Source organism: Tachysurus vachellii, chromosome 18 (genome assembly GCF_030014155.1).
Source record: "Tachysurus vachellii isolate PV-2020 chromosome 18, HZAU_Pvac_v1, whole genome shotgun sequence".
NCBI lineage: Eukaryota > Metazoa > Chordata > Actinopteri > Siluriformes > Bagridae > Tachysurus > Tachysurus vachellii.
The window spans coordinates 16,209,154-16,223,459 of NC_083477.1; the positions used below are offsets into that span (position 1 = coordinate 16,209,154).

The 14,306-nt window shown below is 38.9% G+C and overlaps 1 protein-coding gene across 6 annotated transcripts in view; it reads left to right on the forward strand.

Moving 5' to 3' along the window:
• The window catches only part of caskin1 (CASK interacting protein 1), a 100,818-nt gene that overhangs the window by 50,948 nt on the left and 35,564 nt on the right, over positions 1-14,306 (forward strand). For all 6 annotated transcript variants that reach the window (XM_060891912.1, XM_060891914.1, XM_060891916.1 and 3 more), the window contains exon 2: positions 5,243-5,294. In XM_060891912.1, coding sequence (XP_060747895.1) covers positions 5,243-5,294 — 52 coding nt within the window. The remainder of the gene's footprint in view (positions 1-5,242; positions 5,295-14,306) is intronic.

The window sequence follows — 14,306 nt, forward strand, 5'->3', positions numbered from 1 at the left end:
ATCTTTTTATGAATAGCTTTTCTTAGGTAAAGAAGCAGATCTGGATGGTTCATGAGTATAGAGTGTTTGTTGAACTGGGATGTCTGGATGCTGTCGGCTTACCATCCCCACAATTCGCTCAGGTTGTCATGGGCGCGGGAATAAAACGGACCCAAGTGCAGGATAGCGCAACAGAAACAGGTTTTAATAACTTAAAAAACATGAAACATGGACACAGACTAGCAACATGACTAAACAGAAGACAACAGAGGATTCCGTGCTGCTCAAGGCAACGAGGCTCAACTAAATAGTACAAATAATTAATCGGACATGAGGGACAGGTGTGCAGAGGAAAAGACAAGGGCGGGGCAGACACGTGAACACAGAACATAAACAAAAACGCACATAGCCAAAGTCCGGGCAGAGTCCTGACAGTACCCGTAACACCCCCCCAACACACACACACACACACACACACTTTTAGTTATGCTGGCATAGCTAGTCTTGCCTGAGTCCCTTTCTCTATCTTCTGTTTCCATACTTCTGTGAAGCTGCTTTGAGACAATAAGAATGGTTAAAAGCGCTATACAAATAAATTGAATTGAATTGAACAGCAAACTAACAAGCAAGATGACACGAATCAGACTCCAAGGGCTTGCTTGCAAATACAGGGTGAGCGTTTATTTAAAAAAGGAAAGACAAAAAACTAAATTCACAGAAAGTAGACATAGGGAAAAAATATTCACAAAAACAGTGAATGCAAAAGAAAGAACACGGTTCCAAAATATGATAGCAACATGCAAAAGTAAAGGGAACACGCAAGTCCAAAAACCGTACAACATACACATACCTTATGAAGAATAACTGAAAACAAAGGTGCTTCAAAAAGGAAAAGGCAAACACACATAATTGGAAAGCTACGGTGAGCTACAGTAGATTAAAAGTATGGCAACTGACATCTCTGCTGGTTGCTGGGAATTGTAGTCCATGGCGGCCATCTTTGTTGGCTGCAGTAAATCAGGTTTTGTAACGTTACTCAAAATCAAACTAGCGTTTAAACGAACTAGCCATTGAATGTAAAACTAAAGTGCATTTAACATACACAACATAAATCACAAATCAAGTGAAAATATCATGAATGGGGTCAATTTTGTCTGACAATGTTACAAGAAATTAAATATAATTAAAATGAAATATTTCTAGACGTTTCTGACTCATTTCATGCTTGAGATTTTAGCTTGCTAGTTTTAGTTGCAAGTATCTAGAAAGAAGCAAAATCCTTTGGCAATAGAATAACCGTTTTAAAGGTTAAAATTAGTACTGATTTCAAGAAATAGGTATAAACATCTAAAAAAAGTGTATTTTCATGTTATAATAGGAAAATAGCTCGGCTTAAAGATATTCAAGATATTTTCACTCCCCATCGTTTAGGCTAATACCTAGATATCTATTAAATTATTGATCCTGGTAGACTAAGTAAAACAGAAACACTACAAATTCATAAAGTGCTGAGTGTTTACTTTCATATGAGTCATTAGCCAGATGGGGGACTCGAGTCATATGACTTGACTCGAATCAGGCTTAAGTCTCAAATTTGACAAATATAAAAAAAGACTCGACTTGACTTTGACTTGACATTCATGACTTGAGACTTGACTCGGACTTGAGTTAAATGATTCAGAGATGGGGGACTCGACTTGACTTGAGTCAGACTTAAGTCGCAAATTTGAGACTTGAGACTTGCTTGACAAATATTAAAAAAGACTCGACTTGACTTTGACTTGACATTCATGACTTGAGACTTACTTGTGACTTGCACATGTGTGACTTACTCCCACCTCTGTCATTAACCACCACTGTGGAGTGAAAACCGACAAAACAATTCAATGCTGAACTTTGAAACAACAAAACAATTTTTTTTAAACAAACGGCGAATTTTTGTTTCTGGGTTAATGAGACATAACCAGGTAAGCTTCAGAAATAACTACAGGAGCGAGTATGATTGGTCAGACTGTATTGTGGGAGCAGGCTAAAGTGGGATTTATACATTATCTCTTAATGAGGCTCTGTATGCACCATTATTCTATTAAATGCAACATCCTCGATAAGAGATAGCAGCTGGTCAGACAAAAACGAAGAATTCCTTGCCTCTGCAATTTCTATGCATCCGCCACTGATATGCGTATGTGTTCGACCATCTGTCTTTCTGAGTTTCTCATTAGCGTGATCTCAAGAACAACATGACTGGTTGAATGTTGGTATAATGTTTGGAATCGCCACTCTGGCCAGCAGAATTACTAGCTTTCTACATATCAGATGGTAGAAGAACTAGACTTAACTGGCTAGACCACTGGCGTCTTGTTTAGTTTTATTATTGTAGATTTGTTGTTTATGGATTTTCAAAGACCATACCTACAGACGAAAGCGGTGTCTTAATGGAGTAATTTTTCTTTAGGATTTATAGTGTTTCTGCGCTTTACAGATTGAGCCAGATGTGCTGTCAAGTGCTGTATTAAGCCCGTAGTGGAGTCCTTGGGCATTGTACCAGCTCTTGATACATGGCATGAACAGTGATCGCAAATGGCTTGTTTAATAACCCTTGTAAAATGCGTGGAATCGTGCTTTCACACTGCTGACATCTCTTGGTTTCATTACTATTCATTACATAAATATATATAATATATATAATTATATTATTTTAAAACTCCATGCCCCCATTGAAACTACACCCCCTGTATCATTACGATAATTTGTTGTAGGCTGATTCACCACTAAATAAAAACAGCACCCAGAATGTTCTTTCTAACCATAATTTCATCACATCCTTATTGTTTCTAAATGTTCTTATTATCGTGTTTGTATACAAATGTCCATGTCGTCTACGGTGGCCGAGAAGTGCAAAACAAATTAACAAATCCGAAAATACATTAACAAATCTGAAAACACAACGACAAGTCAGACAACCCGGAAGAGGTTGGTATAGTTTGTGAATGGAAACTTACCATCATCGGACGAGACACCTTTCATTCACCTGTATATCTTGAATGACAGTTGTCTTGTCCAATGATCGGTAAGTTTCCATTCACAAATTATACCTACCTCTTCCGGTTTGTTTGAATCGGTGCACGAAACACATTAACAAATCCGAAAACACAGCGACAATTCAGACAACCCGGAAGAGGTTGGTATAGTTTGTGATTGGAACACGTACCGATCATTGGACAAGACACCTGTCACTCAAGGTATGCATGAAGTTCAACAGTCTGCCGCAGGAAATGGATGGATGGATGGATGGAATGGATTGCTGTGGATTAATTCTGTTATTTTCTTATATTTAAACGGAGAACTTTACACATTACACATAAGATTCCATACCTGTATATCTTGAGTGACAGGTGTCTTGTCCAATGATCGGTAAGTTTCCATTCAAAAACGATACTTACTGTACCGTTTCCGGGTCGTTGTGTTTTCAGATTTGTTAATTTGTTTTCGGATTTGTTAATGTGTTTTCGGATTTGTTAATGTGTTTTCGGATTTGTTAATGTGTTTTCAGATTTGTTAATGTGTTTTCGGATTTGTTAATGTGTTTTCAGATTTGTTAATTTGTTTTCGGATTTGTTAATGTGTTTTCGGGTTTGTTAATGTGTTTTCGGATTTGTTAATGTGTTTTCAGATTTGTTAATGTGTTTTCGGATTTGTTAATGTGTTTTCGGATTTGTTAATGTGTTTTCTGATTTGTTAATGTGTTTTTGGATTTGTTCATTTGTTTTGCACTTCTTGGCCACCGTAGTCGTCTGATGGTAATCACTCATCTGCTTCACAAATAAACACAGACCCCCCAGAAAAGTAGGTTAAAATGTATGAATTCATCGAAGGAGAAATGTTTGAGGTCCCGAGCTGAGTATGCTTATTCCAAGGCAAGAATGTAGAGATTAACCCTCCCTATGATCATGCGTCACTATCCTACAACGCTGACAGGTTTAAAACACACATTATGGACAAGGCTGTCTGGAGGTAGCAGATAAAAAAAACCTTAATGGTGTTGATGTCTTGCCAATTAGCGAAAGAGACAATTGTGTGCTGTCTGGGTGTGTATGGGGTTGAACAATAGTCATTCTCACCTTGTGTTTGGTGACATAGCAGGCTGGGAGACTTGGATAGAGAGCTGTCAATCAAGCATCGAGGAAGTTCAGGGAGTTCATATGCTAGCATTCATACTTTAGCATCCTTTAGGTTCTTTAGTACCTCCAAGGAATCCCCTGAAGCATAAGGAGAACATGCAAGGCTAACCTCTAAGCCACGATGCTTCCCAATTAGAGAACAACACAATATATATATAAAAGACAAAAAAAATAAAAAACTGCTTTGATAAGCACTGACATTGGAGACTCCTTCCATACTAAGCTTTACCAGATTAGTCCTTATATGTCTATATGTTAAAAATAACTTAACATAAGTTAAGTATGTTTTTGTCCAGTCAGTCAAACAAGTCCCTGTGAAGAAGCTGTTAAACCATAATATTTGACACCTCCTGACCAATCATAGTTGAGAATTTATAAACAATGTGCTATATGTAGTGTTTACCTTTGTCTTATAATGAGACCAAGCAGAAACTGTGATATAATGTCACTGCAATATTTAATTAGGTTTAGTATTTATTATTACATCCTGAAAATGATACGCTCGGTCTAACATTAACGACAATAGAGGCCAGTGGTGTTTCCTCTCGCACATCCTCTCGCTGAGAGGAGCAGATAGGCGGCCTTCTGTTTGACTCGGGTGACCGTGTGTTTTCAGCCCTGAGGGACAGGGAGGCACTTCTTCCTGTTCCTTCCTGTCTTTGACTTTAGCGTCGCGTGTGCAAAATTCTCTGAGCTACTCACGTACTGCCGAACTGTTAAGAGATTTGATCGCTCACACGATGCTCTTGTATTTATCCACGTTATTATGTAAAAATGATCAACAGAGCAAGAGTGCAATACACAGATGCAGGTGCAGAAACAAGGGGTTTTGTTTAAAAGGCAGTTTGACAAACGCAAAATGTAATTAATGATGCAGCAAAGTCATGCAGCAACACACTGAACATCACGTAGAACATTGAAGAACGTTTTTTAAAAAGATTTCAAGCATTCCTACGTCTGAAAAGTCTGAGTGGCTGTGTCCTGATCCCACATTTAACATCTCTGGCTGCTACAACATCCAGCGCTGCACAGTTCAGGATGATGTCTAATCACTTTTCTCTCTTTTTTTTTTTTTTTGTCAGAGTTGCTGGGTTCTGCCAAGAAGGTGAATGTGAACTTCCAGGACACAGATGGGTAAGTATGTGACACGCAAGGCCTTTTAGGGAGCCAAGCAGCTGTTTTGTAAACATCACTGAGGGTTTATGTGAGGCAGCCAAATATTTCGGGGCTTGTTAGTGTGTGTCTGTGTGTGTGTGTGTGTGTGTGTGTGTTTGGGTGCGCAGATTTATTGATGTCTGAGCAACATCTCTCTCTCTCTCTCTCTCTCTCTCTCTCTCTCTCTCTCTCGCACTCTCTCTCTCTCTCTCTCTCTCTCTCTCTCTCTCTCTCTCTCTCTCTCTCTCTCTCTCTCTCTCTTTATTTTTTCTGTTCGTGCTCTACTTTACCTAACATAACCTCTCTGTTTAAAGCCCCCAATCTGTCGTCTCTCCATTTTTTACCAATTATAGAGGGAGACTCAAGAATGGCACAGATTTCATCAGATTTCATCAATCGATAAATACTAAAATACAGCATGTTCGCAAGTTATTTTTGAACCCGGTCGAGAAATTAGTTTAATTAAAACAATTACATTGCTAATTTTTTGCATCTACACCAACGCTTTTAATCCAATCGTAAAGTCATTGAGCTGTGTTGAATCGACTGAGGTGCTTACATGAAGGCTCTTCAAGCCAATGGCGCCATCAGTGCAGTTACTGGTTATTTTGCATGTAAAGGTACCTAGTGTTAGGATTCACACTTGCACGTTTCTAGTACACCACTTCGAAGCCAACTACTGTACCAGTTATTTTAAATTATGTTGAATAATTCTTCCTGTCGGTATGAAATGAAGCCTTTCTGAACACGACTTCAACTAAACCAACTACATCAACTAATCCATAAGGAAATTTTATCGCTACTATTTTTAAGAACAAACTTTATCAAGTTTGTCTATAGATCTATTTTGTATGGTTAGTTGTGCATTTCTATTTATCATTGATCAGATATAGATCCAGAGAAAGTGGACGCTTGAAGATGTCATGTGTACATTACAGTACAATGAAATGCAATTCATTACTGAGGTCAGAGCACAGGGTCAGGTATGATAAAGGGTTAAAGTCCTTGCTTAAGCAACAGTGGCAGCTTGGTCGTGCTGCGGCTTAAACCTCCAAACTTCTAAACCTTCAGCAATCTCAAGCCTTCACTTGCCCTACTGCCCAATTGCAGTTTTTCATTCAAAACCTCAGGCTTGATTATGAAAAGACACATCAGTTTACGGACCATAACCACTTTCAAATTTGTGCTGCCACTTCCTGTTCATCTGCTGGATTCATACAGCAACATCCATCCTCATGCAAATGTGTGTATCAGACATTTTCTTTTAACCATCTGATTTATAAAGAAAAAGACTTTGTGACAAGCAGACCTGTCGCATAAACGCCTACTAGCGACAGCAACAAAAATCACACGTAGCGTCAGTACTATCACTGACAAGCTAATAGGACTTTCACCGCCAGATTCATTCCAGAGGAGCCTGTAGTGGCTAATAAAATTTTAGTGAGGTCCAGTGGCACCTGAGGCCTCCCATTAAGCATTTCAGTGATGATCAATATAAAGAATGCTGATGGAAATGGAACTGCTCATGCTGGGTCCTCAAAAAGACCTGATTCTCTTTTTGCCAAAAGTATTGTCTAGTAAAGAATCCTTTTATATGAGAGAAAGAGAGAGAGAGACAGAGAGAGAGAGAGAGAGAGAGAGAGTTTAGTGTGATGTTCATGATTCTATTTAATAATAAGATTTATGCTGCAGTGTTTTTCAGAATGTTGGCCCTGTATATCTCCTCTATACCATGAGTCTGATAAATGATTGGTCCTGATCATTAGAGAAACTGAATCGAACATGTTGGAAATAGAGGAAGTAGCTAGTGTGGGTGACAATTGGCATGTTTTTTTTATCTAACAGCATTTACATGTAGCTAGAGGTAAAATGGGATTGTGTGTATCAAAAACTTTATAACTGCATGAAGGGGGATTAGTCAAACTGCCTTTAGCTGCTTTAGATCTGTTTGAGAGTGGCAGTGAGGCAGTGGTGCCTTAACAGTTAAGGCACTAGGTTACTGATTAGGAGGCAAAGGGTTACAAGCCCCAGCACTTACTAAGCTGCCACTGTTGTTGTGCCCCTTTTCCACCGAGGCAGTTTGAGTGCTGGTTCGGAGCCAGAGCCTAATTTAAAATCAGTTCTTTCTTTTTCGACAGCCAAAGCACCGGCTCTGAACCAGGAAAAGTGGTTCTTAAGTAGCACCAAAACGTTTCTGGTCTAGACTTAAGAACCGCTTACGTCAGGGGCTGTGGGCGGGGCTACTGTTAGCGTCTTTGGTAATGTACCTTAAGTATACTAATGTTTAATACACTTTTACTTTACAGCAATATGATCAATTATCAGCACATGTGATAGTAGGTAGCTACATGCTAAGGCTAACGTTTTTTCCTGTGTTAATTATAAAATAATGTTATGTACTTTCCGTCATTCTCAATTGCATCCTCCGTTTATACAAATTACATCGAGCTGCACATACACGTTGGATTCGCCGCGTTTGGATGCCAATGTAGGTTTGCAAAGCCATGAGTATTAACAGTAAAGCAACATCCGGCATTGTTGATGGTGTGCTTGTGTTTGCCGCTGCTGCTCTAACGTTGCTGGGAAAGATGAGATGTATATAGTGACGTAAGACTCGGCCCTGTGATGGCTCTCTAGCCCATGGAAAGGCAAACCGGTTCTTAGAAGGTTTGCCAGTGGAACCAAATTTGAACCAGAACCAGCACTAGCTCTGAACCAGCACCCGGTTCCTTCTGGTGGATAGGGGGCATTGGTCCGTTAAGCAAGACTCTTAACAGTCTCTGTTTCAGGGGTGTTGTTTCATCGCTGACCCTGTGCTCTGACCCCAGCTTCCTAACAAGTGCTGGAATGTAGCTCTGTAATGTATACATGACAAATAAAGACATCTTCTTCTAGAATACTTCTTCTAGAATACACCTTCTTGAAAGTGTACCATCAAGCTGGTTTGAATCCATATCTCTGGTGGTGGCAAAGCTTGTCAGGCCTGAGCTTGGTGTGTGTTTGTTCTGCTCTCTGTGTTTAGGATTGCCTGTTCTGCTTGTTCCACTGCTGTTAAAAGTGAGCCTATTGTACACACTCGAACTGGAGGTTCCGCTCTACTCTTCCGCACTGATTGGGGCTTCATAACCGCACTGTGGCATTGTGAATGTTCTTGTTTTACACAGCTCAGGACTCCACAGGGTTCACACTCATGTTGTCTCTGCCATTAATTAAAGAGCTATACAAACTCCACATAGCGTGGTTACACACTAGCTGTTTAACTGGTGAAGGCTCGGCCCAACTGATTAACTATATATGAGGCTGTGTACTAAATAAAGTTGACTCAAGATTATGATGTCATTCATACATTCAGGAAGGAAGTGGATCACAGAAAGTGGCATTAAAAAAGGAAAAAAAGGCTTCTGTGTCTGAAAGGCTTCTGTGTCTGAGCCTCACTTCCACTCCTTCTCCTGTCCTCTTTATTCTTCAGCTTTCCCCCTCTCACTGTTTTTTTTTTGTTTTTTGTTTATTCCTTTATGTTTTCTTCTTTTTCATTATGGTCTCTCTTTCTCCCTGTGTCTTACCATCGTATTCTCTGTAGAGACGACACAAATTGTTTCTATTTACAGACTACACACACACACACACACACACACACACACACCAGCCTGGTGGTGGTTAGAGCCCCTCAGATCAAAGTCTCTTTCTTTGGCCTCTGAGAAGCAGGAGCAATCAAAACCTGGTGATCAGAGATAAAACCCTGCTTCATGCTGACACCCTCAGATAGATACAAACACTTTGACTACAGTGCACTTCAATCTTACACTACCTTTACAATACACAGACTAGCCAGTACACGAGCAGTAACATCACACTAATGTTTTGCATCCTTAGTGATGGATCAGCACACACATCAAACACCCCATGTCCTGGTTTGTCTAAACGGCACACTGGCATACATACAGTATATACAGCGTATAGTGTTGGCCATCATTTTGTAACATAGCCACAGTTACGATGCTAGAAGAATAACCATCATTCAACCAATCAGGAACAGGGGTGTGGCCATGTGGTGGCTAGGGGTATCGAGTGCCACCTTAGAAAGACTCTAACATCTCTGGATAGGTTTGTCTAGCAAATACACTATAAAAGCAAACTATTCCATGGTTCTGTTCCATTACATGGAATAACATTGTACTCAGTTTACTATTAACTACTGATTAGCTAAGAATCAATGAATTTGACTTGCCTAGCCAAATATTATGCTAGCTATGTTTTTTTTTTTGCAGCTTGCTCATCAACAATCAAATTTTACTTAGGAACATGTTGAGTAGGGTTCAGTAAGTAAGTAAATACTCACAATAAACACAGACAGAATTACAGTAGTGTGAAAAAAGTGTTTGCCCCCTTTCTGATTTTTTCAGGTGAAGTGACTTTAATGTTTCAGATCATCAAACAAATTTAAATATTAGTCAAAGATAACACAAGTAAACACAACATTCAGTTTTTAATTGAAGCTTTTTATTATTAAGGGAAAACAAAATCCAAACCCACATGGCATTGTTGGAAAATTGTTCTTTGCTGAGCAAAAAGAACATACTGTAAAGGCTCATCTCAGATTTGCCGGAAAACATCTTGATGATCTTCAAGACTTTTGGGAAAATACTTTTTGGAAGGTGTGTGTCCCATTACATTTGCGTAAAAGTATAACACTGCATTTCAGAAAGAGAACATCATACCAACACTAAAATATGGTGGTGGTTGTGTGATGGTCTGGGGCTGTTTTGCTGCTTCAGGACTTGGAAGAATTGCTGTGATAAATGGAACCATGAATTCTGCTGTCTACCAAAAAATCCTGAAGGACAATGTGCGGCCATCTGTTTGTGACCTCAAGCTGAAGCAAACTTGGGTTCTGCAGCAGGACAATGATCCAGAACACACCAGCAAGTCCACCTCTTGAATGGCTGAAGAAAAATAATATGAAGACTTTGGCATGGCCTAGTCAAAGTTCTGACCTGAATCTGACCTTAAAAAGGCGGATTATGCTCGAAAAACACTCCAATGTGGCTGAATTACAACAATTCTGCCAAGATGAATGGACCAAAATTCCTCCACAGCGTTGTAACAGACTCATTGCAAGTTATCGCAATCGCTTGATTGCAGTGGCCCAACCTTGCTGCTGAGGGTGGCCCAACCAGTTATTAGGTTTAGGGGGCAAGCACTTTTTCATACAGGGCCATGTAGGTTTGGATTTTGCTTTCCCTTAATAATTAATTTCATAAATTTCATAAATATGTTTGACGATCTAAAACATTAAAGTGTGTCAAACATAAAAAAAGAAAAATCAGGAAGGGGCAAACACTTTTTCACACCACTATAACTACATGATGTTTTCTTCTGTGGATGTGGATTAGCATAAATTCGCTGCGATATCTAAGGTTATATATAGAGGGTGTCTATAGTCATGCCAATCATGTGATCTTTCAGTTCACACAAAGCTACTACTTCAGATGCGTTAGCTAACCACTAACAAGGGAACTGCCTCATCTTATTTGGCTTATCAATACAGCATAGAAAATGAATATTCAAAATACATATTCAAATAAATTCAGAACTTTACATAAATTAAACTAAATTACATAAATTCATTTTTATGTAAAGTAATACATAAATATATCAAATTATATAGTGGAGCGAAAGCAAAGTACAGTGCTGAGGAAGAAAGTGATTCAGCGTCATTTTTTACCTCAGGAATGTCTTCTTTACAGTTTGTATGGAAAACTGAAGAACATGCACTGTTAGAAACAACAACTACTGGCTGTTTCACTGTGTTTGTGGAAAGAAGTAAATTGTGTGGAATGTCATTTTTGGCTGAAGTGCCACTTGAACGGTGGAGTGAATGTGATGCTGTAGATTTATTACTACTTCCACTGAGTGCAAATATAGTAATGATTTTTTCTCACTTTTAATTATGACTTTTCTTCAGCGCTGTAATCAGCATTTTTTTTTCTTCCACTTCTTTTTTTCTTCTTTCTTTTTCGTATAATTTGTCTGTCAAGTAAAACACATACATAATGAAAAATGCCCAATCAAATTTAGGAAACTTTTCAACGGCATGACAGTCCGAGGTCTTGAGTGTAATTAGAGAAAATGTGGTATTTGTAATTAATAACGATGTCATCCAGCATTGTTTCAGTTCTGGAAATAATTGACAAGATCACAGCTACATTAACAGTATATGGACAACAGACCAATAAAACCATTTGTCCCATATTCCCCAAATTCCCAAAGCTACATCCCTGAAAACATAGTGCGTTAAGGTTGGCGTGGATCTCAAGGGCCCAGCACGGAGCCCTGACTCTGACTCAACCCCACTGAACACCTTTAGGATGAACTGAAACACTGACTGCACTCCAGACCTCCTCACTCTTACAATATCTGTGTTTTGTGCCTGATCCCATTAAGGCTTTTGTAGCTGAGTGAACACAAATCCCCTCAGCCACACGCCAACATCTCGTGGAAAGCCGTCTCGGAAGATTGGAGCTTATTATAAGAGCAAAAGGGGATTGCTAAGTTCAACAAGCACATATGGGTGTTATGGTCAGGTTTCCACATTTTATTCTGCTCAAGAAAACTAGGACAAGGACAGCAGAAATATGTATGCCATCAGCATTAGGAAAAATGGGTGTAACCAGAATAAGGGAAGAGTTGATCTTAAGTACCTTGTAGAAAAAGACTCAGTTGATTTGGGCTTTTTCTAGATGCTTTTGAAAAATCCGAGTTTCTAATAATTCTATTCAAGAAAAATCTAGTACAATTAGTAAAATCTCAGTTTATCCCCAAGAAAATCGACTTAATCAGCTGCACAACACAAATATGTCTAAAGTTTCCTGTGTAAATATTCAGGTAACTTTTCAAAATAAGAAAAGTTCTTTGTTGTGGCAAAGAACATTCAGACTAACATAGTTACTAATGCTAGCTAGCATCGTTCATATTGACATCTTAGCTAGATAATGCGGGATGTGATAGCCTAGTGGTTAAGGTGTTGGGCTACCAATCGGAAGGTTGTGAGTTTGATTCCTACATCCACCAAATTGCCACTGCTGGCCCCCTGAGCAAGGCCCTTAACCCTCAGTTGTATAAAAAATGAGATAAAAATGTAAGTCGCTCTGCATAAGGGCGTCTGCTAAATGCTGTAAATGTAGATAAATGTATGAATGGATCACTTGTATTCCTTTAAAACAGTTTTGAAACAAATTACCTTCTTTTAGAATATGCTTTTTAATATAAAAGACACATGTTGCCTACTTAGGCATCCTCCTTTCAAATGAAATGTGGTACAGTTGTGACATTACCTGTCATGACCATTTTATAGGTACGTATCTACATGGCAGTGTGTGGGTTTTTAAAAATCGTGCAGGCCGCGTCACTAGGCCCAGTGAGCACGGTAATAAAGCTGATTAATGATTGGACATGACTGATTTAGATGATCATTGCACATCCTTCATGATAAACGGATGTTTATTTAAAGCTATTGCTGGGGTATTAAGAGATGAAGCTGTCTCTATATCAGAGCGTTTTAGCACTTTTTCATTGTAAGCTCTTGCCGACAGGGTGAGCTAGGATCCTGCATAATTAACGCTCTCCTGACAGATGAGAACAATCTGGGAACATGTTCATGAATTATTAACATTTGCTTAAAGGAGACACCTGTTCTCCCCTTGCAGGATTCTGGCGCTATGTGGCCTTATCACATATCACATTGGGATGTACATTTAACCGTGGTAGAATATGTAGACATTTTTATATGACACTTTTATCATGACAAATCACATAAGAATATAAGAATACGAATAAGGATTATTCGTATTCAAATTCAATTAAATAGGTGATGTTTTCTCATTTTTATCACCAGTTTGATTTATCTCTTATTCCCTTTTAAATTACTTATTTTGAAAAGCAATATTTTTTAATTGCCATTTGGTTACTGTGCTGTGTTTCAACTTTGTGTGTAATGTCTTGAGGTATTACAGTGCTAGTTTGTTTTGAAATCATTCCGGTGCTATAAAACATATATGGTGGTGGTGGTGGTGATGGTGGTGGTGGTGTTCAGAGTTCTACGGTTGACAATGGTGGTATTACAGTGTGGATTGATGGTATTATGATGAGGAGGAGGAGAAGGACATAGTTGATGGTCATGGTCATTATAATTCCAGTGTTGAAGATGATGATGATGATGATGATGATAATTCTAATGGTGATGGTTATAATGAGAAGGCTGATGGAGGTGGTGGTACATCTGATGGTTATAATGATGGGGATGATGGTGGTATTGGTCATTCTGATGGTTATAATGAGGAGGTTGGAAGTGTTGGTAACAATGATGGATATAATGAAGCTGATGGAGGTGGTGGTAATTCTGGTGGTTTTAATGATGAGGATGAGGGAGTTGGTGGTAATTGTGATGGTTATTTTGATGTGTATGATGGAGGTGGTGGTAATTGTGATGGGTATAATGATGATTATGATGAAGGTGGTGGTAATTGTCAGATAAGCGGTAGAAAATGAGTGAGTGAGTGGTGGTAATTGTGATGGTTATTTTGATGAGTATGATGGAGGTGGTGGTAATTGCGATAGTTATAATGATGAGGATGATGGAGGTGGTGGTACTGTAATTGTGACGGGTATAATGATGAGGATGATCGAGGTGGTGGTGTTGATGTCCATGATCATGTTCAAGTTATGGTGTTGATGAGGGTAACAGTGATGATAGTGACAAAAATAATGACAAAGATCATAATGGACTCAGGATTGTGTGTTTGTGTTTGATATTTCACCTGATTTCAGATAACACATACATATTTTCTAATACCCTTAGTATTACATGTTGTGTGCTTTTTACTACACAGAGAAAGGAAAGGGGAGTTCCTTACCAGGTAGAAAGGGAAAATGAAAGAGATCAAGTGAAAGCAAGAAGGCTGACTCACTTATATGTGTGTGTGTTTAGTATTC